The 24,885-nt window shown below is 38.5% G+C and overlaps 1 protein-coding gene across 36 annotated transcripts; it reads left to right on the top strand.

Moving 5' to 3' along the window:
• The first annotated feature begins 202 nt into the window (after window positions 1–202).
• BCLAF1 (BCL2 associated transcription factor 1) lies at window positions 203–24,577 on the top strand. 36 transcript variants are annotated; one of them, XR_014944809.1, is made up of 15 exons: window positions 203–628; window positions 4,999–5,137; window positions 6,088–6,160; window positions 9,160–9,283; window positions 10,183–11,088; window positions 12,369–13,040; window positions 13,153–13,322; window positions 15,879–15,984; window positions 16,891–16,975; window positions 17,664–17,839; window positions 17,971–18,136; window positions 18,986–19,166; window positions 22,162–22,308; window positions 23,837–24,046; window positions 24,200–24,577. XR_014944809.1 is itself a non-coding variant. In XM_085543526.1 (15 exons), exons 5-15 carry the CDS (start codon window positions 9,180–9,182, stop codon window positions 24,203–24,205), a joined length of 2,763 nt encoding a protein of 920 aa, XP_085399652.1. In that variant the 5' UTR covers window positions 203–628; window positions 4,999–5,137; window positions 6,088–6,160; window positions 6,897–6,998; window positions 9,160–9,179; the 3' UTR covers window positions 24,206–24,577. The 36 variants fall into 36 exon arrangements, 28 of the variants coding, with proteins under 28 accessions (XP_085399652.1, XP_085399659.1, XP_015713843.2 ...); XR_014944816.1 differs by having other exon boundaries at window positions 12,894–13,040; XR_014944808.1 differs by having other exon boundaries at window positions 203–275.
• Window positions 24,578–24,885: the final 308 nt, after the last annotated feature.

Consider the following 24,885-nt stretch of genomic DNA (forward strand, 5'->3'; position numbering starts at 1 on the left):
CCGCATCCTCCCCTTCTGCCCGCCCACCCCGCAGCCGCCATCTTGCTTGCGGCCATCTACCCACAACCAAGATGGCGCTGGGGCTGTTGGCGGTGCCGGCACCACCCCGCGCCGAGCGGAAGTGACGCGCCCCGCGGCGGCGGTCGCTCCCTCCGCTCTCTATGGTGGTTGATTCTTTTTTCCCCGTGGGCCCCGCGTCTCTTCCTTCGGCCAGACGGGAAATGGCCGCCGAGCTGCCATAAGGGAGCGGGGCCAACGGGAGTTCCGCCCGTCAGGTGAGGAAGGGGCGGAGGGGCAGGGGCCGCGGCAAGGCTTGGCGGGACAACGGCGGCCGTGCTCTGCCGTGGGAGTGGGGAGGCTGAGGGGCGGCCCCTCCTCCCGCGCGGCCGCCACTCCGTTCTCCCCTCCCCCCTCCGCCGTGCGGTGCCGTCCCTCCCTCCCTCCCTTCCCCCGCCGCGTGACCTCCCCGCGCCGCAGCCATTATCCGCCGCGCCGCCCCCGCTCCTCAGGCCCTGAGGCGGCGGCGCCAACCGCACCGGGAGGAGGGGCCGGGCCGGGCCGGGCCGCAGCTTCGTGCAGGAGTCGGGCCCAGCCGGCGGCGCTCTGCCGCGGCGCCTCGGGAGCTAAGGTAGAGGAGGGGAGGGAGGACTGGCCCGGGGCTGCTCCGGGCTCATTAGGCCGCCCTAAGCCGGCTGCGGAGTGCGGCCTTTCCCTGTGGGCCCGCGCCCCTTCGGCCGGCTCTGCGGCCCTTTCCGCCCTTCCTGGGGTCGCCGAGCTGCATTGGTTATGGGTGGGTGGCTTCTGTGCTGCCTTCGCCGGGAGTGTTAGGGTGCTGGAGTGAGAAGATGCTGCCCTGCGTGCGGTTGGCCTTGGGCCCGCGGTAGGAACTTCCCCTCAGGCCTGAAAGCTGTTTAGGCCCCTGTGTCTTAATGCCTTAATGCCGTGCTGCTGCTCCCTTGTAGGGCCTTCACTACCCTGCTCGGAAATCTCCCTCCGAGCCCTCGCTGCTGGTGTTTGTGCCCCTCCCTGAGGGGGCTGTTACATCCCCAGCCCTATCACACTGCGGCATGCCGCTGCTGCAGGCTGCTGTGCTTTATTTATTGTTTGCTTCGGAACCTTTAGTTTTCATAAAGAAATCGGCTCCTTGTTTTGCGTGTAGTGGTGATCCTCTAACACCTTGCTACGACTTGTCATTCCTTTATCACGAAGATCAAAGTTTTGCCCTAACAGTTAAATTTTCCTCCAGGAGGACCCAGGGGCATGTAAAACAAAGGAGTGCTCCACACTGCGAACAATCACTTAGGTAGCTATTTGAGATTGAGTAATAGTTGGCTTGTTGTAGGTATATAAAGGCATCTCTCAGAATGATTGTTCTCAGCTTGGAAAGGGTTGATTTAGAGCATGGGGTCCCAAGAAAATACTGTCTAGCTGTTTTCCTTGTATTTCCCTCTTGTTGCATTAAACAAAGAGGGGTTAAGGAAGAAGGGACAGAGATTCTGGCGTGGAGAGCGCTTCGAGCATGCAGCTTCTAGTGGCGAGGGGAGAAGAGTTGCTTCCTCCTACTCATCCTTTTTGTTGTTGAGTAGCAGGAAGAGTTTTAACGTGTTACATGTATCAATACGTGGGGGGTGGTTGGCGCTCTGCTGAGCTGGCTGTGGCTGGAGTAAAGCATCTGTGGGGCTGGCTCCAACAGTCCCTGGGGTGAAGGCGATGTCTGCCAGCCTTAGGGTGGCAGGGCATGCATGTGTATGGTGGCGAAGATCCTATTGCTGTGAGGGATGAAGGAAACTTGAGGCAGTTTGGGTTAGTAACAGGGAGCTGTTGTTTGCAGCTGGGTTACGCTTATTGGGGTGGATTTGACTCAGGCTGGTCATGAAGGAGCACTTATAGTGTATGAGTTTGAGGAATGCCAGAGAGCATTTGGGGTTTGTTTATGTGTAGTGGAAGTAGGTAAGGGAAACTACTGAAGGGTGTGAGACTCCGTTCAGTGTGTTGGGAGAGTTTTTCCCAAACGTATTTGGAAGAGGTACCTCGTTGTCTTGGCCGTTGTGCTGGTGCTGGCCCTCACCCAGCCTTGTGGTAAGCTGGATCTGGAAGGTAACGTGGCTCTAAAATCAGCTTTGTTTTTCTCTCCTGAGTTTTATTCTTCTGAATCAGTTCAGCTCACCGGGTACTTGTGTGAATATCAGTCTTTGGAGTGAGGAGGGGGAGGATGGGCCTTTCTGGCAGCAGGCTATTGTAGAAACCATTCTTGAATGGAGGAAGAAATGGTCTCATTAAGCAAACAAACAAACCAAAACCCAAGCCAAATAAAATAGCAGCACTCCTCTTGTTGCTTTGTTTCTGTTTTGACAAAATTGACAGAAATAGTCATTTGTTTTGGTGTTTTTAGTTAGAAAAGAAACGTGTTTATGTTTGCGTGTACTTTTACATAACAGAACAGCTTTCAATCATGTGATCATTCTACAGAGCTGCTCTTGCTTCTATTTGGATATTGTTTTTTAACTAATCTTACATACACTTTCTGTAGTTATCTGCTAAAAATGAATAAATTGGTGATCATATTTTTACACAAATGTTCTGTTTTCTCCACTGTTTCACCTGAATTTTTGTGCTGTGTTTTTACGTGGGCCCATTCAGTTTTTGTAATCACACAAGCGTTATGAAGATGATGGGAAAGGAAGGAAATGGTTCATGATAGTGCCGCTCTGCTACACAGAGGCTCGAATCCTGGGGGTTGGACTCGATGATTTCTAAGGTCCCTTCCAACCTGCACGAGACTGTGATACTGTGATAGAAGTGGTAGGGAAAAAGAATGAAGTAAGAGGGAAATGTGTTCCCTGGTTCTTATTTGTACAGCCTGACATAGTTTGCTAAAATTTGTGATGGTGTTTCTTTAGTGTTTATGGACTTGTAGGCAGTGATTATCCAGGTGGTACAGGCTTCCAGCTGCTAATGTATTGTTTTGTTCTTGCTTGTGATGTGCTGCTGTTGAACTTGGGGACGTTTAGGAAAAGAGGAGGTAGAGAATGGATAAGAACACGTGGTTATTTCATGGCAGATATGCAAACACTGAATAGATGCCTTACATTCCTGTCCTAATAAGACTGATTTCTCTTTAATTTAGCATAAGTATAACAAAGGAGTATCAGAAATTCAGTAGGATTTCTTGAGGGCTGTCTCATCCCCTGATTCTTGTTGTATAATCCTTTTGCTTTTGAAGCTCTGAATGAAAATGCATTTTGACAACAGCCTGAGGATTATTTAACAAGATTTTTTACTTAAATCTTATTGATCGTTTTCAGGTAATACTTAAATAAGAGTAATAACGGCTATTAAATAAGACAGCTAAAATAATACAGCTGAGAGAGAGAGCAGTGTTTTGCTAGTATAGTTTTGGTTAACTAACCTAAAATACCTATTTAGGCTTCTATATGGTATAGAATCACAGAATTGTAGGGGTTGGAAGGGACCTCTAGAGATCATCGAGTCCAACCCCCCTGCCAAAGCAGGCTCCCTACACCACGTCACACAGGTAGGCGTCCAGGCGGGTCTTGAATATCTCCAGAGAAGGAGACTCCACCACCTCCCTGGGCAGCCTGTTCCAGTGCTCGAATGAGTGTGTTTAGCAGATACATAGTGTCTGCAGTATCTGCAGAAAGCTTTAATATTGGTCTAGTGAGAAAAGCTCATAAAAATATTTAAAAGGAGTTGGAAACAGGTTTTTATCCTTAAGTATTTGGCATGTTTGTAAGAAAAACAAATTGATGCCTACTTCCTCATCATAGTGTTGCTGATTCTTTGGCATATCTGGTTTTCGCTTGGTGGCTGAGGCTGCTTTAAGACACCAGTGTGTACTGCTGCTACATTAATAAACTTACTGAGTGTTTGATCATTGATGTGACTCTGTATCCATTTCATGGCCCAAATGTGGGCTTGTGTAGTGAGCCACAGGGAGGTGGGACTGTTTCTTTACACGAGTAGTGCCAGCTTGTTCTGACTGAATGTTGTGGAGCTACAGAAGCTCCCTTTGTAATAGCCAGCTTTCTTCTGACACTGTGATGAAATGATTGGGAGTTTAGTGTAGATTTTTGCACGTTTAGAGCAGAAATGAAGGGGAAGAGAAGCTCGAGTTGCCAGAACCGTGTAGATAACAGCACCGGTGTTGTAGATATAGACTGTGTTTCTTGCAGTTGTGGTTTCTTCTTTAAATGCTCATGTTCTTCACGCACAGCTTTGCAACCTCTAGGTCTCTTCTGAGATGGGTTGAGAGATGAGCTTAATGCAGCTGAATAAGAGAGGCAGCTGATCTTTTGATTTGTGGGTTGATGTTACTGCTCAGAAATGTGATGTGTGTAGCACCTCATTTTCATTGTGTTACCTGATGTGATGTTGTGACTTCAGACTGTGACACTGGGGACAAGAGAGTCCCCAGGAGGAAGCTGCTGCTGATGTAACTGTGTATGTACCACTGTTTTTCAAATTCTCTGTAATAGAGGTGAATCAAATTGAAATTCCCACACACTGTAAGAATATATACATAGGCGGACCTTTACTTAAAAATGAAGTCTAAATAGTCTTTCAATTTCTGCTCTTATGCATGAAAGTTCTTTGGAAACAGACTCGTATGTCAAGCGTTTGCCTGTAGCAATTAAATGGAAGCAAAACTGAAAGTAGTTGAGATTTTTCTGTTCAGTATTGAAGGTTTTCTATTCAGCATTCTTTTGTTTTCAAGTCCTTGGCAAAAAGAGCAGTCTTGGTATATCTATATCCAGTGGGTGATGCAAGAACTTGTCTACGTTAGGATTCTGATTTCAATTAGAACCAGCCAATTGTTTTTAAAACTCGGATGTAGAGGTAACATGGAAATGCAGTAAATATTGATTTTTAAAACCTAGCACTGAACTTCAACCGCTTAGCTGAAGTTGTATTAATTTTTCTGTGTAAGAATGCTTTAATTAACCTTTGCTAGCTAATGCCATCTCACCTTTTGTCTAGACAAGATCTGAAATGGTCCGATACACTACTGTGCTCCTTCAGAGACTCATGCTTGCTGATGATGAGAAGTAAAAACTTTCTCTTGTTAAAGCATATGTTTTGTAAAAATTGGAAATATCTTGCTCACTACTAGTGAATGGTAAGTGGAATTTTGATAGCAGGGTTTATCAAAACAAGTGCTACTTTTTTTTTGTGCTCAGGTGTTTTCAATTTTTCCTTCATCTCCGAGTGTGATTTAGGAACAGCTGAAATGTAGAATTTCTATGAGGGTTCAGCCCATCTATATTGAACTGGGACAAAATTCTGTGTCACCTTCATGGCATTTGAAGGTTTTCTTAACGTCAAGTCAGCTTACAAGTGTGTATTTGTGAATATATATTTGTATATTCTTAAGGCTTTGAAGTAATGAAGGTTGAGGACAGCTCCTACTTTGGAGAGTGGATTCATCATTTCAATCATATTTTATTTCTCTTTATCCTGCAAAAACAAGTCATGCAAATGTTTCCTTTTTAAATATGAAATGGTAACAGTAATGCTTGCATAAATATCGCAGAGAAATCTACAAATAAAGCAGTTGTTTTACTAAGTTCATATCACTTTTTTTTTAAAGGAAAAGGTAATTCCAGTTAAGTACAAAATTGTGTATTAGAGTTATAACTCCCATATGAATTTGTCATCTCATCCTCTTGGCTGCATGCTGTCTTCTCCCATAATCTAGATCTGGCATTTGTTTGGGTCTTTAAGTCAGTTAGTTAACCATATGAGAGTGAACACTGAGTGTCTGTCAGAAGCTTCTCATTGAAGGACCGGATGTGAAGGGTTTAAGGGCTGATGGTTATACAGCCCTGGAAGCAGGACCAAAGGACTGATAATATATGGAAGGGAAGTATTGTTTGCACTTGGCAGTGGCTAACGTATAAGCTGCTCCAAATCTCAATGTGTGGTTTCACTAGTCTAGGACTAAATTTGCTGTTTCTTATGTTGCCTTCTTGTGATAAATAGTTTAATGCTTGAACCCATTTAAGCTGGAGTTAATGGTCCTTTAGTAAGAGTACTTCTCTCTCATAGTTGTTTCTTTCTGCTCTGTAGGATCTGTGTTGCTGAAAGCATAAACAGAGAACTTTAAAATAACTGATTGATTGACACAGACCAGTGGCTTGAGGTAAGATTAATTCTGTTTTTAATTGCTCTGATTGAACCCAACTGTTAAAAATCAAGGTGGCGCAGTGGTAGGAAAGCCGCTTGCAGCACCGGAGGCCTGGGTTCGAATCCCCTGTGACACAAGTGGTAGAAGTGCCGCTCTGCTACACAGAGGCTCGAATCCCGGGGGTTGGACTCAATGATCTCTAAGGTCCCTTCCAACCCACGCGAGACTGTGATACTGTGTATGTTTTTTAAAGGTCAACTATTGTATCATATGTAAATGTCAACTATTGTAACATATATTCACGTGTTGTACGTAAGAATGGAAATGTACAAATGTTATTTTATACAGGGGAAATCCAATGTTCCTTTTCCTTTAAAACTGAGATTAGGTTCTGTAGACTTTTTGTGCATCTAAAGTTTGGTATGAAATTTCCTTTTAATAGAAAAACATTTTTTCTGTTTCTCTAGGAAAATTGTAGCTGCTTAAAAACTTGTCTATGAGCTAGATAACATAAGAGACTGTAATCCATCTTTTGTGCACTTGATTGAACACAAAGAATTAAACCCAATCTTCTGAGTATGTTATGTTCATTTATTATTCTTTAAATGGAAGGAGCCATTTACAGGCAGCTTATCATGTATTATCCGTTAAATAATTGTAGTTAATTGGAAAGCTAATTTTGGCTTAAACTGTATCGTATATTATTTAAATATATATATATTACATATAATGAAATATATATTTTCCCTAGGTTAGTTTCAGATGAGATTAGTCTCTTTGGGGCCACACAAACTCAATGCAACTGTGATGGGGGAAAGTTAAATGGGGCAAGAGTGACCAGTGATAGGGAAAGGTTGGTCTGTTTTTTCTTTTGGATTTGCTTACATGTGTATAAAATCTCTATGATTTTGTTAACTTTAAGCTATAGTTCAATTTGTTTGTCTTCAGTATTTCTTCTCAGATAATGCATTTACTGTATGTGTAAAGTTCAGTGTAACAAAAAGTGCTTGTTGTGTTGAGCTTGTATTTTCATTATGATGATTTGGAGATTTTATGCTCGTTTGCAATACAAAAGCTAAAAGTTGTTTTTTTTTTTTTCTCCATTTGTTTTAGTGGTTATTAACAACTGTAGACAGGACATTAAGGGCTGAAAATGTGAAGAGTTGATTGTCAACAGTTTATATTTGATTTTTTTCCTGTGACCCATTATTTTTTAAGCTGGGCAATCTCAAAAGAGATTAATGAGACAAAATTGTTATTATTAAATGAAATTGGAGGGTTTATACATTGCTTTTAGAGAATATTTTAGACTCCCACTGAAACTTTGTGAAGTCATAGATTATAGAATCACAGAATATCCTGAGTTGGAAGAGACCCATAAGGATCACTGAGTCCAGCTCCTGGCTCTGCACAGGACCACCCAAAAATTAGACCATATGTCTGTGCTTTTGGAACTCTGGCAAGCTCAGTGCCCTGACTACTTTTCTGGGGAGGCTATTCCGGTGTTTGACCACCCTTACAGCGAAGAACCTTTTCCTGATATTCAACTCAAACCTCCCTTGTCACAGCTTCATGCTGTTCCCTGGGGTTCAGTTACTGGTCATCAGAGAGAGATCAGTACCTGTTCATCTGCATATCTTTTTGAGGATGCCATAGGATCTCATGAGGGCTCCCCTCTTGTCTCCTTTACTCTGGGCTGAGCAAACCAAGGGTCTTCAACTGCTCCTCACGTCTCCCCATCTGGACCCTTCACCATCTTTATAGCTCTCCTCTTTTTCTACTGTGGTGCCCAAAACTGCACACAGTACTCAAGGTGAGACCACACCAGTGCAGTGTAGAGTTGCTAGAAATGTGATGCTTTGTAGACCCCTGGATATGTTTGGCCTTCCTGGCTGCCTGAGCACATGTTCAACTTGCTGCTGACTAAGACCTCCAGATCTCTTTCAGCAGGGCTGCTCTGTAGCATCTCATCCCCCAGTCTTTTTGTGTGGCCAGTTACCCCTTTTCCAGTGTAGAATTTGGCTCTTGCTCTTGTTAAAGTTCGTGTGGTTGGTGATTGTCCAGCTCTCTGTAATTTGTCTAGATTTCTTGGCAAGGCCTCCCCTCCCTCTGTGGAATCAGTAACTTCTCCCAGTTCAGTGTTGTCATTTAGCTTACTCAGAACACCTTCTAGTCCTACATCCAAGTCACTGAAGAGAGCTGGCCCTAAAATGGAGTCATGGGGAACCCCACTAGTGACTGGCTCCCATCCTGCTGTAACGCCACTTAGTGTAACCCTTTGGGCCTGACCCATCAGCTGATTGCTTGTTATTGTACCATGTTTTGGTCTAGCTGTGTGCTGGACATTTTGTACAGAAGGATACTGTGAGAAACAAAATAGAATTGTCTCAATAGAAATGAACAAATGCCGAGTCAAATTCAAGTATAGACTTGAATTGTCGTGTTGCTTTGGGTATAAAAAAAATAAATCTTTTTATACAGTGATTTCAGCTTAAGTAGTGGAAATTTCAAAGGCTTCATTTGAAGGAGGAGGGCTGGGAGTACTTGGCAGTTCTGACCAATATTCTGCTGTCGTAATGATAAATTATATAAAATGAATGGAATATTTAAATTTAGTTATAGCTTAATTTCAATTTAGATCCAGATCACAAATGTATAATGGTCTAGACTTGCATTATTTCTTGTCGTAATTTGTAGAAACATTTTTTTCATTGCCTGCTTATCTCCTTTTATACAGAATCAGTTTGCAATTAAACCTGAGAAACCACTTGTATTTTATCTTTTCAGACATGCAGCTTGCACTGTAGTTGTGTTATGTCTTATATTGTTTAAAATGTACGTTGAGATTTAAGTTGCTAATAAATGTATTTTCTTTGAAGTTCTTCTAGTTAGGTAGTGCTATACCTCTTCCTAGTACTCTTGTTTCAGAGTATTAAAGTCTTACAGTATTTACACGATCTCTAAATAGTTTCATCCCTCTCTTTTTCTTCCCTTCAACTGTTTTTCCTTCTCAGAAGTCTATCTACTGGGAAAAATGGGTCGATCAAACTCTAGATCACATTCTTCAAGATCGAAGTCCAGATCTCAGTCCAGCTCTAGGTCAAGGTCCAGGTCACACTCTAGGAAAAAGAGATACAGGTATATTCATGTCATACTGCATAAAAAGAATGTTTTTTGTGTATTGAGTTTTGACTGGTAGTTATTTTTCACTTTCATGAGGCTGGGATCTTCATTTTAGACAAGAACCAGTCTCTGCTTTGAAGAAATCTTTCGTTTGTTTAAAATTTGACTGTAATACTCTTTTCCTATATCTTTCTTGTGCCTCAGTATAGTTTCAGAATGCTAATGGTTCTTCCTCATTTGTTCTTGGTTTGATTCTCCTGTCCCTTTTCACATGATTTTCTTTCTCCTGTCTCTTTCCGTGCTAGTTTTTTTTCTGCCTTTCTCATGTGGCTTTTTGGGTCTGGAATAACTTAAGGCTTCAGCAGATAAGCTTTACCTTGTCTTTTCAGTTCTCTTTTCCTTCACTTACTTACATAGCTACTTATTTAATAAGAGATGGCAGAATTCAGTGTTTACTGTCTTACCAGCTACTGCTGTCTGTAGGTTGGTATATTGAATTAAATTAGAGGTAATCTAACGTCTCATTCCAGGCTGTGAACAGTGGTGCATGGAGAACTGAGTGCTGTGTTCCAGAGTGGTCACAATCTCTTAAAAAAAATAAATAAATAAAATAAAAATAATAATAATAAAAAAAAAACAATTAAAAAAAAAAAACAAACAGCAGAGCAAGCCATTGGGGCTGGTAATATCTTAATCATATGATGCTGAAGTCTAAGTTTCACAATTCCATAGAAAACCAATATTTATTAAAATTCCTTATGAGATAGAGTTCATTCATATGCTGCAAAATTTACTTGAAGACTTACTGTGCTTGCTTTACCATTCTAACTGCATTAGAGAGGCCTAGCGTCTAGTCTTGAGGTACTTTTTCGCTCTCCAATTGTTAAATGTTAACATTTGTTTTTTAATTCTAGTTCTAGGTCTCGTTCAAGGACATACTCGCGATCTCGCAGCAGGGATCGTGTTTATTCTAGAGATTATCGCAGAGATTACAGAAATAATAGAGGAATGAGACGTCCATATGGTTACAGAGGAAGAGGTAGAGGGTATTACCAAGGAGGAGGTGGTAGATACCATCGTGGAGGTTATAGGCCCGTCTGGAACCGAAGACACTCCCGAAGCCCTAGGCGTGGCCGTTCACGTTCCAGAAGTCCAAAGCGAAGGTCTGTGTCTTCACAGAGGTCCCGGAGCAGATCTCGTCGATCTTACAGATCTTCCAGGTCCCCAAGGTCCTCTTCATCTCGTTCTTCATCCCCATACAGCAAATCACCTGTCTCTTCCAAAAGACGCGGGTCTATGGAAAAGCAGGCAAAGAAAACTGAAGGGGCTCCTTTGCAAGATAGCCCTTTGAAAAATAAATCACAAGACGAACAGAAAGATACATTTGAACATGACCCATCAGAATCTCTTGACGATTTTAATAAATCATCAGCAGCTTCTGGCGACATTTGGCCTGGCCTTTCAGCCTATGATAACAGTCCAAGGTCACCCCACAGTCCTTCTATTGCCACCCCGCCTAGTCAGAGTTCATCTTGCTCTGATGCCCCTTTGCTTAGTACAGCCCACTCAGCAAAGGACACACCTCAACATTCCCATTCCATTCAACATAGTCCTGAGAGGTCTGGCTCTGGTTCTGTTGGAAATGGTTCTAGCCGTTATAGTCCTTCTCAGAATAGCCCATTGCATCACATCCCTTCGAGGAGAAGCCCTGCAAAGACAATCCCATCACAGAATGCTCCCCGTGAGGAGCCTCGAACACGTTCATTTTATCCTGAGTCTGGGGAACAGGAAACTGTAAAAGGTGGCAAGTTTCTGAAAAGGTAGGAATTAAACTATAAAATTAACATTGCATCTTAAAATACTGTCTGTAGCAGTGCTTTTTTTTATGTTATTTTTATTTTTTACAAGATCATCACTGTGCCTTGAAAAAGAGAATGTAAAATACTGATGAATGTTTTTAATCATTTTAGTCTGGTTAGGATTGAGCTTTCTCCTCCTTCAGAATGCTTCAAGTTCTTGTTGGGTGATTAGTGGAGACAGGACCAGTGTCCCTGTAAAACTCCTTTGTGTTTTTCCTTTGCAATATATTTTCCTGTATTCCATACAAATTGGTATGATGCATCAGACTTGCTTGTTCGACACTGACTTCTGTTTAAGTGCTTAAATGTTTTAATGCTTTATCTAATTTGAAATGCAGAGTTTAAAAACAGATGTTGTATTATGATTGATTTGTTGATGTAAACAGCATTCACTGCTAATTGTATGGTGCTATGTGACATCTTTTTCTTGACTTGTGTTACTTAAGAAGGAGGATAGATTTTAATATTCTTGGAACATAATTCTACTGATGTGAGGAACAACGGAATGCATGTTCTCAAAATATTTGATATACTTGATACAGTTGTAGCTGAAGAAGGAAGTTATCTTACCTTATAGATATTAGACTGTTTCTTTCTTATTTACCTTGTGATTTGGTGGGTTGATTAGAAAAATGAATTATAGACCAATATATGTGGTCATATGATTTTTCAAGTGAATTTGCTCTGTCAGTGATTTTTAGTATGTAAAAATATACTGATAGAAGATGGAAAAAAAAAAATCAAAAAGTCAACCTTGCTTGAAGCTAGGCTTAGTGCTGCTGGTAGATGTATTTTAGACCTATGTGAAGATAGTGTACAGACAAAGCAGTAGCTAAAATCAGTTTGTGAGTGTAGTTAGGACATACAGCTGTCTCAGATTAATTCAGATTTGAGTTATTAAAGTTTTATATTAATTTAATAGGGAAAAAGATAGGTATAAGAGCACATGAAGCTGTGTACCAATTTAGAACGAACAAGCTAACCACTAGCTCTTTTTACAAACTCTAGTGGAGAATTTCTACGTGTTCTATTGAAAGGCATTATTTTCTTAAGATGTTTTTGGTAGTGCATAGATGACAGTTAGTACAGTATGAACAGCATGCAAAATTTACTTGCTAAAGTTGTATGGCACAGTGCAGTATGTTTTTTCTTATTGGTGTGGGATTGACGCAAAAGAGGAATGCAAGTGAACTGGAATGAATGCAATCCAGAGTTACCAGTCTCTTCTTTGCTATCCACAGGTACACAGATGAAGAGTCTAGAGTATACCTGCTTGATAGGGGTAATACCAGGGAGAAGGAGGCCCAGAAGGAGAGAGGATCAGAAAAAGGGAGGACAGAGGGAGAAAGGGAATGGGAGGATCAGGAAACTTTAGACTTTTTCGTTGATAAAGAGACTGGGAAAGAGAAGTTTAATGACTCTGAAGGGGAGGACACAGAGGAGACAGAGGATTACAGACAGTTCAGAAAGTCTGTCCTGGCAGATCAGGGTAAAAATTTTCCTACTGCATCTCACCGGAATGCTGAGGAGGAAGGAACCAAGTACAAATCTAAAGTAACAATGAAGGGCAATAGAGAGAGCGATGGATTTAGAGATGAGAAAAGTTATAAGCCTAAAGAGACTGGCTATGTAGCAGAAAGGCCTAGTACAACAAAGGATAAGCACAAGGAAGAAGACAAGAGTTCTGAGAGACTAACGATGAAGAAAGAAACTCAGTCACCTGAGCAGGTAAAGTCTGAAAAGCTCAAAGAACTCTTTGATTACAGTCCTCCTCTACACAAGAATCTGGATGCGAGAGAAAAATCCACCTTCAGAGAGGAGAGCCCACTTAGGATCAAAATGATAGCCAGTGACTCCCATCGTCCTGAAGTTAAACTCAAAATGGCACCAGTACCTCTTGATGATTCCAATAGGTAAATTATTCCACTTGACGAGGTGGTTCTCCACTTGCTTGCAGTGTCACACATCTTTATTTAAACTAGTGGTTTCTTTTTGTGTGTCTTTTCTGTTGTTGATGCATTTTAGACCTGCTTCCTTGACTAAAGACAGGCTGCTTGCTAGCACACTTGTCCATTCCGTCAAGAAGGAGCAAGAGTTCAGATCCATCTTTGACCACATTAAGTTGCCACAGGCCAGCAAAAGCACGTCAGAGTCATTTATTCAGCATATAGTGTCCTTGGTTCATCATGTCAAAGGTATGTGTTCAATTTACACATTCAGCAGTAGCATTATATAATCATGTAATAGAGTTTAAGACTGTTAGCCAAGACTGCTGTCTGTAGTACAGAAAGATTTTGGCCTCCTTAATGTTGATTTAGTTGAACTTTTCCTCTGAGGTATACATATAATTGTTAGAGAAATAATAGCCACCAAAACAAGTATCAAAAAAGCAAGCATTGTAGAGCATAAGAATAGTCATACTATGTTTCTTGTTAAATTTTTAAGCCAAAGTAGCACATAAATGGTTATTTTCTTTTTTTTTTTTAGTAAAGCTTAAACATACCAAACTGCTTAATCTTTTTTCTTCAGTTCTATTTGAATGTCTTTTCACCACTTACTATAGCTTTGCATCTCCTTTTGGTGCACCTTAGAACTCATATCCAGATGTTTACTAGAAAGCTGGTTTTGGTCTCAAACTATTAAAGTCTAAGAAGTGGTTCTCTGAATGATCTTAAAACGCACTGCTTCATTTTATTCCTATTTGACAGTATTATTGGACATGAGAATCTAACTTCTAGAGGCATGGGTTAATTAAATTCCATTAAATAGTTTATACACTAATTATTTTCCAATTTAACAGTAGTGCCTGTTGCTTACTGTAAATAAAAAAAGTCTGACAAAGTGGATGTATTTTGTTCAAGTCGCATACTGGCAAAGTTTTCTCATTCAAGAATAGATAATTCCTTAAAATCCAGAGAGGATATCTAGAGTGTTTTTAAATTCTTTTTTTTTTTTTTTTTTCTGTAGCATTTACTTAAATTTCACCAGGCTGTTGTCTAATTCTTGTATTTAATATACTATGAAAGAATTTGCTGGTGAACGTTACTTACCATATCATCATATAAAAGGGGAATGTCAAAATGCTAAATGAGGTGAGAAGTTTGGGTGTGTCTATCTGTGTGCATTGTTTGAAAAATACTTTAGCTTTTAAAATAGGAAAGATTTTGGTGCTAGAGGTATATTTTTTTTCAAGTCTTGTTTTTGAAGTAACTCTAGGCAACTAAGGCTAAATGACTGTGTATTGAATTGCTTAGAAAAAAGTAGTAGAGGTAATAGGATATGTTAATATAGTAGACCCAAAATATTAATGGGACGCCTGATTAGAGCATAACAATCATTGCTAGAAAATCATATTATTGATAAGAGACCTAAGGCTCTATCAAATGAGAGCTTGGCTTAAATGGCACTTGTAAGCTGAAGTATTATTGAAATTTTTACATGTTGATCCCAAGTTAAGACTTCTTCTGTAGACTTCTGTTAAACAGATAACTGGTAAATATGACAGCTTAACAGAGTATCTGGTCAAGCTTTTAGTACATGCGAAGTTATGACTGTTTTTTGAAGGGAGAACTTTTCTATGCATTTCAAACTTACTGTGGTCTATGATCAGATTTAGTAACTATTTTGACAATTTGAAGTTATGTTCGTTATTGGTGTGATGCGACCAGTCTGAACAGCTCTTGATTAATGTAGAGCTGAAAATGCCCAGTGATGTTTTCTTTTTCATTATAAATAGGTCCTGGAATGTGTTTTGAAATGGCAAAATCCATGTTACAAAAGTAAAATAGCTGTTGAAAGATACAGATGCCAAACAGGCAAAGTTGAACCTTCTGTCTTCCTGGCAAAAATGGCATAAAAACAGAGTTGCTAGCTCAAATTCCTGTGTTTGATGGAATTATGATTGAGGCACTACCCTTGTAGTGGCCGTTTCAAGTTTTAATGGTTGGTTATGAGACAAATACTGGATGCCGGGCGGTAAGTTGACACAGATGTATGTTGACCTGTTAAGCAGATAGCTTGCTTCATATGTAACATTTCATAGCTCATGACTTTATGTATTTCTATATTACATTTAAACACATTTGTTGAGCTGGTTTGAAAACTTGAGTTTTGCTGTTGCTAATTTAACTGTCTCTGAAAGCAAGAGAAAATTTGTCAGAAAAGTTGTCAGGTTTGCCAAGATGCCAGATGATTAAATGAATTTATTTACATTTGGATGTGTTAATTGTCTTGAATCGTTACCGTTAAAACTTCGAATCAACAAATGGTATTATTTTAAGAAATGACTTGTTATTAGGTCATCCATGTAGTTATTGAAGCATACATTACTTAAATGTTTTCTCTGAATTAACTTAAAGTTGAGATGAGTTGTAAAATGTACTTCTTGCAAATAGTTGTGACTTGAAGTAATCTTTTTTCTTGTGGACAAAGTAGAAAATCACTTAAATTGTTCTCTTATTTCACTAGAGGATAATGTCACTGAAAATGAACAAGTCTTAATCCATGTATGATGCTTGAATTAGATTTAATCCAGCCATGGTGTAGTTATAAATAGATTTGCAGTGATTCTGTGCACTGTAGCTTTGTTTGGATTACAGAATTTGTAAGAGTAGGAAAAGCCAACACTTGCTTGTTCTGATATATTTACTGAAAATACTGTTTTTGCCTGCTACTTGCCTTTCTGTCAGGAGTAAAATTGCTGTCAGTTGAATTAAACTAATGAAACAGTGTTTTTCTATTGTAACCAACAGAGCAATACTTCAAGTCAGCTGGAATGACCTTAAATGAGAGGTTCACTGCGTATCAAAAAGCAACTGAAGAGCACTGCACTCGGCAAAAGAGCCCAGAAATACATAGGTATATGTTAATTGCTTATGTCTCAAATAATATCTGCTAATATTTCTGTTCTGTATGTAATACTTTGTTGATTTCGGTGCAAATGCAAACAAAAAACCCTACCCAAACAAAAACAACAACAAACCCTGGAAAAAAAACCACCAAAATCAAACAAAAACATTTCAGTAAAAGAAAACTCAGATATTTCAACTCTGCCTTCATCTGTGGCTTTATAGCAGATGTCTTTTCTACCTCTGCATCTCCTTTGGGATATACGTACTTTTCTCACATATGGTGCTCAAATATAGAGAAATGTCTTGTATGTGCAGGGCTTCTTTTTATCTTCAGCTTTATTCTACACTGTGAGGTGTTTCATCTCGTATCACTTTAGTTTTTGTATTTATTAACTTATAGCAGTTTTTTTTTTCCTCTTGAAATATGAGTCTGGAAGCTAAGAAGATATTTACACAGTTGTAATTTCTAATCGTGTGCTTCAGGTTACAGGATGCAGTGTACTGTGATTATGTTGCATGTGATGTCATATTGTCTCCGTTTTCAACTTTGTAACACCTGTTAACTGAGAAGTAACTTTAACTATACAACAAGCTGTCAGTGTTGATGTTTGTTTTTTTGAAGGTTGGATATCAAACCGGCCATATATACTGATCTTCTGGAATAACTGTTGTCTTGAAATCTCTCCTAGAAATGTGAAAAATCAAAGATGTATTTATCTTTTAGTATAATTCACAGAACAAAACTGAGGTTTTTAATTTTTAGCTTGCTTCTGTATTCAGATGGTGGGACTTCATATGTGAGAGTTTGTTCTGCTGCTTAAGTGCCTTGTTATTCAGACTTCTGTTGAACTTCATGAGGCCATAAACAGTTGCATACATATGTGGCTAGACACTGCTTTTATTTTACATTTAGGAGGATTGACATCTCTCCAAGTGCCCTGAGGAAGCATACCCGTTTAGCAGGTGAAGAGAGGGTCTTTAAAGAAGAAAGTCAAAAAGTAGGTTCTACGTAAACGTTAAGTATCTATTTCTAAACTTAATATGATATTTTTCCCTTTGAATATGAACTTCCAACTTCATGTCAGTTTGTATATATCAGTCTTTTAGAACAACTTATGTTATGTGGAATATTTGCATTTCTTTTTTATTTCTCTTTTATTTTATTTTCCTGTGAGTAAAATGCCTTACCAAGAAGCCAGTTTGTGTAGCACTACATGAGTATATTGATATTGTGGCATATAAGATCGAGATGCCTCCTAACTTCCTGTCTTTTGTTGTTTCTTGGCACATTTTGTGTCCAAGGACAAAGAATAGGAGGAGAAAATAGTGCTGTGGTGCACAGTAGTGTGGCTGAATTTAGAAAGGTATGCATGCTCTGCTAGCGATAATTAACTGGAAAAAAAAAAGTGTATTAAGATATCCTGCCAGAAAATACCTTATGGTCAGTATGACTTGGGAAATAGATGTCCTGTTGGCTCAATGGGAGCACTTGTTTAAAATGTAAAATGTTAGCTGTTCTCAGGTCTAGCCTGTAAAAGGCATTCACGTAAGCTCAATTTATGTGATAAAGACTGGTTGTAAATTTTGTTTTGTCTTTTTGAAAATTGGAGCACAGTTCACCTCCAGAGGTTCTCTTCTGTATGTTTTCTTTCAAAATCTTAGTCAGAAATGTGTTTTTGCTTACAGGGAGATAAAAAATTAAGATGTGATTCTGCTGATCTTCGGCATGACATTGACCGCCGTAGAAAAGAGCGAAGTAAAGAGCGGGGAGACTCAAAGGGTTCCAGGGAATCCAGTGGGTCAAGAAAGCAGGAGAAAACTTCAAAAGATTACAAGGATTACAAATCTTATAAAGATGACAGGTAAATGTTTGAAATCTTTGTACGTTTTTAGCTTCTAATTAACCTTTTGTAATTGTAAGCTTAATTGCTTTCAATTTTCAATGTTTAATGAAACGTTTAAATTTAAACAAATAAAATTATTTGTTTTACAGCAAATATGTATTATCTGTCTTTTACACGGCTTATGGTGGATGAGGACAAAAACTTTGGAATAGCAAGCTAACACTGAAAAAAAAAATGACAAATTAATCTGTCCTATTATCCAGGCTACATCAGGAGGTTGGACTTCAATGCAGTACATTTCTATAAACAATTTGTGTAAGAACTTTGGTTCGTTATGCTTGATTCCGCACTTTTTCAACTCATAACACCCAGAGTATGAGAATCTTACTGATACTTAGATTTAACATGGGTGAAAAGGGGAATCTTTTGTTTTTTTCTCTCCTAAAGCCAGTGGGCTATTTTCTAAGGATAAAAAGGTTAGCATATTCAGTGGATACTGTGTAGCAGTGGTAAGAGTTTCATCAGGTGTAAGCTTCCTTTAATGTTATCTTGTAAATTGGGTCAAATTAGAACTTCGGGGGATTACCAAAAGTCTTGCTGTGTGGGATTTATTATCTTGCTTTGTACTGGGTATACAATGAATTCTTATGTTTCCTGTTCCCCATATAGTTTCTGACTCTGGTATCCACATTACCTTCCACTGGCAGTTCATACAGGCATCTTCATAGGGCAGCCCATAGTGTATGTTCTCAACAGTTTGCAAACTGAATTAAGTAAAATTTCTGTAAAGCTCTGCCTTGAGGGTTTTCTTCCCTTTGATTTCTGTTTTTTGGTTTTTTTTTTTCCTCTGCCTCGGAGAAAGGCAGATATTAAAAGTAACAGAACCTCTTAATGGCAACCTAGAATAATTCTTTGCAGTTTGCAGACTGCTGTTTTCAACTTACTAGCAATAGTATACTTTTACTTCATTTAAATGTCAAAAAGAGGCTTGAAAGTGAAACTATATCTTGCCTTAGCATCTGAAATATTACACATACATGTGGCTGTATAACCAGATGGGGGATAGTTTTTATGTAAAATATAAAGAAACCCCTTTTAGTATAGCATGTTATAGTCTATCTAGTGCTTTTAAAATAGCACAGAGTCTATCTTTTTATTTTTCAGTAAGCAAAAAAGAGAGCAAGACCGTGCTAGATCTTCCCCGTCTTCCTCTCCATCTTCTTCTTCATCTGGTTCTCGAGAAGAAAAGGATTGCAAGAAAGAAAGAGATGAAGAGTTCAAAACTCACCACGAACAGAAAGAATACTCTGGTTTTGCAGGAGTCAGCAGGCCAAGAGGCACCTTTGTAAGTTGCATTTCTCCTGTTCTTCCCCCAGATGATGAAGACTGTAACAACAGTGTAACAGATTAAATGAAGTGTTGCAGTAGTTAGTGTTAGCATAGGTCTTTTTTTGAAGTTGTGATTCTTGAATTCTTTTATATGAGGTTCCAATTCTGCAGTACTTTTCTTTCAGCTTTGTCCAATAGAAGTCTTATTTGGTGTGTGAATATTCACATATAGCATAATACTAGGGACCCTAGTGTAAGGATTGGAAAAATGATTTACTGTTTATTCCTTCCTTGCTGTTTTGTAATTACTCTGTTTCCTAACAGGATATTAAAACTGACCTTTCTTTAAAGATGAAATGTTGTTATCTATTACCTGTTACTCTCTAGAGTTTTCTCCATAACTTTCAGTTTTAGTTTGATCCTTTGTGATATCTGTGAGTTAGTTAGTAGAGAATAACACACAAATGCAACATGGGCACCAATTTTGGAAGAGAACTATACTGGGGAGAAGAGATGGTATATTTGCTGCTTTCCAGTGTTTCTCTAGCCTGGACTAGCCACAATAAACATGGAAGCATGTTAATCTAACTCTGGAATGTGTTACAGCATTGTGATTTGGAAAATACTGTGTTGACCTTCACGGTCGTCATAACATTTTTAAAGGTAAAAATTGCATGTTAACGTAACTTACTGGGAAATGTAGCAGCATTAGAAAAGTTTAAGTAGTAATAGAAGAGGCCTTGGAAATAAAAACATCTGTACAAATATTAGAAATGCCTTAAAGGTTTATTTGTGAGTGGAAAAAAGATAATGGGTAGGAGTAATCACATGCTTTTCTCTTGTGTAGCCTGTATTTAAGACAAAATAAGGTAAAAAGGCATTGTTTGATTATAAATATACTTTGTAGTAGCGGAAAATAAGTTTTGAGCTGAAGAGAAGAGAGTGTCTAAAATGCATGTGAGCTGTGCAGCGCTTAGGGTTTGAATCCTCAATCTTGGGAGCTGTAGCTACTTTAAAAAAAAAAATAAAAATAATCCAAGTTCCAAATTTCTGATGCTAAAATTTGTTTTCCCTCTTTCTTGTTCTTATATAAAATTAACAAAGGAACAGGTGTGTGGTGTAAACTAACACTTTGGTGGTGCAGATACCGTATATGACACTACTGTGCAGTTCCTAGGTGCATAAGCTAAAAATAGAGCTTAAAATTCTCTTAAGAAGAGAATAAGTGTTTTTTATTTTTTTTTTCTTAAACAAACAAACACTCCTCAGAATCAGTGCCAACTTTACTGCTTTATTAAATCATGTTATGCATGTTTTAAAGAGAGAGAGTACTTCGTGTGAAGTTTTAAGTAGCTATGAAGTGGAAAATGTACTAGTTACTAATAATATGACTAATGGTAATTGCCAGTTATGGATATGCATTCATAACTGATATTCTGTAATGACATGCATGGTCACACGCATGCTTATCAACCAAACAATTACTGAGAAGGAGTATTTAAATAGGCCAACCTGTTGACTGGAATATTCCACTTCAGGGTACAGACTGGGTAGTATTGTAAGATACTAGATGTAGAAATGTCTTTGTGATTTAGGCTAATAGTGTCATAATTCAAGCAAGCATAACTTTGGTTTTGGAGTAAGAAAAATATTTTTGTCGTGAATATTCCCTAAAACAAAGCTGTAACACTGTGGGGAGAGTGGCTGACTGGGTAGAGGAAGTTTTTCTGTAAGCTAAGATGTTGGTTTGTTGTTAAGTTAGTGTAGACTTTTCACTAATGCTTACTGATAGGCTGAAATGCTGAATTCCATGCTTGTTATATGTAGCATAAAACCATAAGTGCTCTGAATAATTTTCTAGTAGGAAAACTACTTGAAATTAAATATTAAATTAAGGAGAAATAGAAAGCTTTTAGTTTCTGAAGTATTTTGGGAGGTCTTGTAGCCTTCAGCGTGACTTTTTCAGACTGATTCAAAGCTATCCAGCATCAATTCTATGTTAGAGGTGTTGGAGCTTACTGGAATTAGGTGCGCGTAGAACTTTTTTCTTCAAGTTAATTACATTTTTGTCTGTTTATGGGGCATACTTTGTCTTAATAAATTAAACTAATTTCCATTCCTAGTTCTGTTAGCTGTTCTGAAGTCCCAGCTTTATTTTTAATTAGGTTGTACATAGAAAGCGTGTTCTGTAGTAAGGTTTTTAATAATCTTCCTAACCTCACCATTCTTCTCTTAAATAGGGAATGTGTGGATAAATTCCTGCTTAATACTTTCTGCAAGCCCAAAGACTTGCGTGCTGAGGAAACTGGATATGTTACTGCTCAGTGTGCTTTGGGTTAAATATTTCCTGTATTGCAGTGAGGCTTTTCAATCTTGTCATCTTAAAATTCTGTTTATTTATGATAAAGAACACTAAAGGTACTTCAAGATTGTTCCTCTGTGCAATAGACAGAGTTGTATCTCAGGATAAGGAGTGTTTATTCATTTGAAATGTAATCTGTCTTCAAATGCATAACTGAATCGCAATTGAGAATGATGGCACAAAGTGGTCAGTTACTTGCAGAATGCATTATTTGTATGTATTCTAAAATCATTTTCTTGTAACAGATACAATTGTCTCCATAAGTGACTTCACTTTCCCCCTGAAAGTTTTTTCCCCTCCTTCAGTCAAGGTTTTTTCCATTTAGGCTTTTGTCTGCAAACAGCTTCAGAAGTTTCTGACTTTTGTTGCAGCAGACGGCTTTACCAGCCGCTAAAGGAAATTTCACTTTGGTGAATGTAGGTTAATTTATACCAAGAACTCAAGTGTGTTTTAACTCTTACGCTTAGTAGAATCATTATTTTGAATTGAATGCTTGAATACACTACTTAAGGTAATTATGTGACTTTAAAAAAAAAGTTTTATATTTTTAATTAAGAACAGAATGAGCTTTTTCAGTAGCAGAAAATTTGAGCTTTTTGTTGTGGCTTTGTGTAAATGCCTTAAATAAAATAACATTTTGGTTAATCAGTTTCGAATTAGGGGCAGAGGAAGAGCCAGAGGAGTCTTTGCTGGAACAAATACTGGTCCCAGCAACTCAAATACTACTTTTCAAAAGAGGCCGAAGGAAGAGGAGTGGGATCCTGAATATACCCCAAAAAGCAAGAAATATTTCTTGGTGGGTGTAGAGAATTCTATGTTATGCATGCTTTTGTTTTTTCCGAGTGTGTTTTTATGTCTGCTGTTAAGGAGGTTGACAGCTACAGAAGTCGCATGCATGTTCAAAGAATGACTGCAGTTATGTAATCAAGAAAATACCAGAGCTCTAGGAGTGCCTAGTTCAGCTTCTCTTGTGTTACTGCAGCAGGCTGGAAATAACTGAAGCTTAAGGTAGAATTCTTCTCTAAAAAATATTTATCAGTGAGGTAGGAAAAAAGGCATGTTCTGGCTATAAATATGAAAAACAAAAGCAAAAAGACTTGTGCTGTATCTTTGTGGAGATTTATCACAGGATGGCATTCAAGCTTTGTTTTTACGTTCATCTAGAAACACACAAAAGTGAAAGATCAGGAAAAGCTATCAGTATTTGTGGATGGATGTGGGCCAACTCTGCTATTAGCAGCCTTTCTGTTCTTACCTGAGTAGTATGACAGGCATAAGTAATCTTAGTGATGTCCTTTCCCTCCCCTCCCCCCCTTCATTCTGGACTAAGAATTAATTCTGGATTAAGACTGTTGATATAACTAACCAGTAAGTAGTTAGTGTACTGAATATTTAGTCTGCTACAGCATTTCTCTAACAATGCCAACTTCTAAGGGAGGTATCATTTCACCACTGGAAAGCATTAGTTAGTGAAGATAAATCTCCTATAGTATTTTTTTCCCCACAGATATGCTAACAGGTAATCCAATTAAGAACTCAACTTCAATTTGCATGTATATAAAGTTTTCTCCCTGTTTCCACCCACATATAGAGAGATGTGATTGTCTGTTCACTGCCACCCTGTAAATACTTGAATGACATATAATAGTAAGCTACTTATGTTTAATAGCTTAGATTTCTTTCCAAATCACAAGTTAAAAAAGTAGATATTGGAGCTGGTCTTCATCATTCTTCCAAGTATAAACATCGTATATTAAATCATTTTTTATCATACCCATGCAGTGCATGGAATGTCTGTCCGAAGTCATGCCCAATTCTGTTCAGACTGTATTTAGCACCAAGATAGCAAACATAATGTTTACTAACCAGAGAAAATCTATTGTTAATGTCAGATCTCAGTAGTTTAAAAATGATTTGCATTACCTTGCACGAGTAAAGCAGGGTTTCTGAAAACTGCCTTCAGTTACCTTTCCTTAAGTATAAGGGGTTCTCTCTGCCTTAAAGTGAAAAAATAACAAAAAACACATTCCTAGAGTTGCTTCTGTTAATGTTTTTTTTCTTGCTAAAAACAAATGAGTACTTATTTCTGATGACTGAGAAAAGAAGTGACAGATTTGGTTTGCAGTGGACATACCTACAGCTAATAATGACTCTTAAATCAGGTTTTTGAGGTACTTCTAGTTATAGTATTATGAATTGTAGGGATATGTTTCATAATGTAATATACAGATAATCTGAATTGTTCTTTTTTATGCATAGCGTAAATTTGGTTCAGAGTACAGCATTTAAGAGGCGTTGTAACCTTATTGTTTGGTATATTATAGCATGATGACAGAGATGATGGTGTGGATTATTGGGCCAAACGAGGAAGGGGCCGTGGTACTTTCCAGCGTGGCAGAGGGCGTTTTAACTTCAAAAAGTCAGGTAGCAGTCCGAAGTGGACGCATGACAAATACCAAGGGGATGGGATTGTGGAAGATGAAGAAGAAACGATGGAGAACAATGAAGAAAAGGACAGACGCAAGGAGGAAAAGGTGAGCAGTTTGGTGAGGTGCAAAGTACATCAATTATCTTACAGAATCTCACGTGTGATTGTTGGAGGGGAGGTGGCAGATCAATTGGAAAAGTTTCTTTTAGCGTTTAGTTATTAATTGTTTACAAGAAGATTGTTTTCTTTCTTTCTGCAGGAATAACCTCGGAAGAAAGCTGAAAGAGCAGCTTTTGCACCACCCACACAACATTTTTAATATGTTCTTTTTGTTGTCAAATGAATGTAAGCATTTTACTTAAATTTTACTGTTGGAAGTAGTTTAGAGGGATTGTTTTTCTGTTTTAAGCCTTTAGGTAAAGAAAAAAAAAATCTTGATATAGTAAACTATGTTAATGATCGTACAGTTAGAAAGTAAAATATTTGTAACAACTTTTAAGAAATTTTACTGTTTGTTATATGCAGTGTAATTCTGCTTTGTCCAAATACATGGTCAAGTACAACTCTTAAAAGTTTTGATTCTCCCCTATGTCTGTGTTTTATTCTGAAGTAAACTTGCAGCTCTGCACACCTGAAATCTTGGAGGAGCATTTTTTATCAGCTGATGGCTACTTCTGTGTTGCTTTTTTAATTAAAAACATTTTGAATGATAGTTTTGCAGTCATAATGTGAATACAAAGTCACGTATGAGGTCGATCACACGCTAGTGCACAAGAGTCACATTTACAAGACGTCTTGAAATGTTGAAGTGATTCTTGATTCTTATTCTCACACTAGAGAGAGAAACTAGGAGAGCGTAACATCACTGTTCTCTAGTAGCCTGAGGAATGTGTATGTATATGAATTCTTCAGTGAGGTTTCAAGGTTATTTCTCTTTTGGAATGT

Source organism: Coturnix japonica, chromosome 3, assembly GCF_054131305.1.
Source record: "Coturnix japonica strain WE chromosome 3, WE-NBRP24, whole genome shotgun sequence".
NCBI lineage: Eukaryota > Metazoa > Chordata > Aves > Galliformes > Phasianidae > Coturnix > Coturnix japonica.

What these genes read in the sequence shown, in the direction of transcription:
- BCLAF1 (XM_085543526.1), top strand. Translation starts at nt 9,180, where the DNA reads ATGGGTCGATCAAACTCTAGATCACATTCTTCAAGATCGAAGTCCAGA. An exon ending in CCTCTTGATGATTCCAATAG is followed by an intron (nt 13,041 to 13,152) that starts GTAAATTATTCC and finishes GATGCATTTTAG; the next exon opens with ACCTGCTTCCTTGACTAAAG. An exon ending in GCAGGCCAAGAGGCACCTTT is followed by an intron (nt 19,167 to 22,161) that starts GTAAGTTGCATT and finishes TTGGTTAATCAG; the next exon opens with TTTCGAATTAGGGGCAGAGG.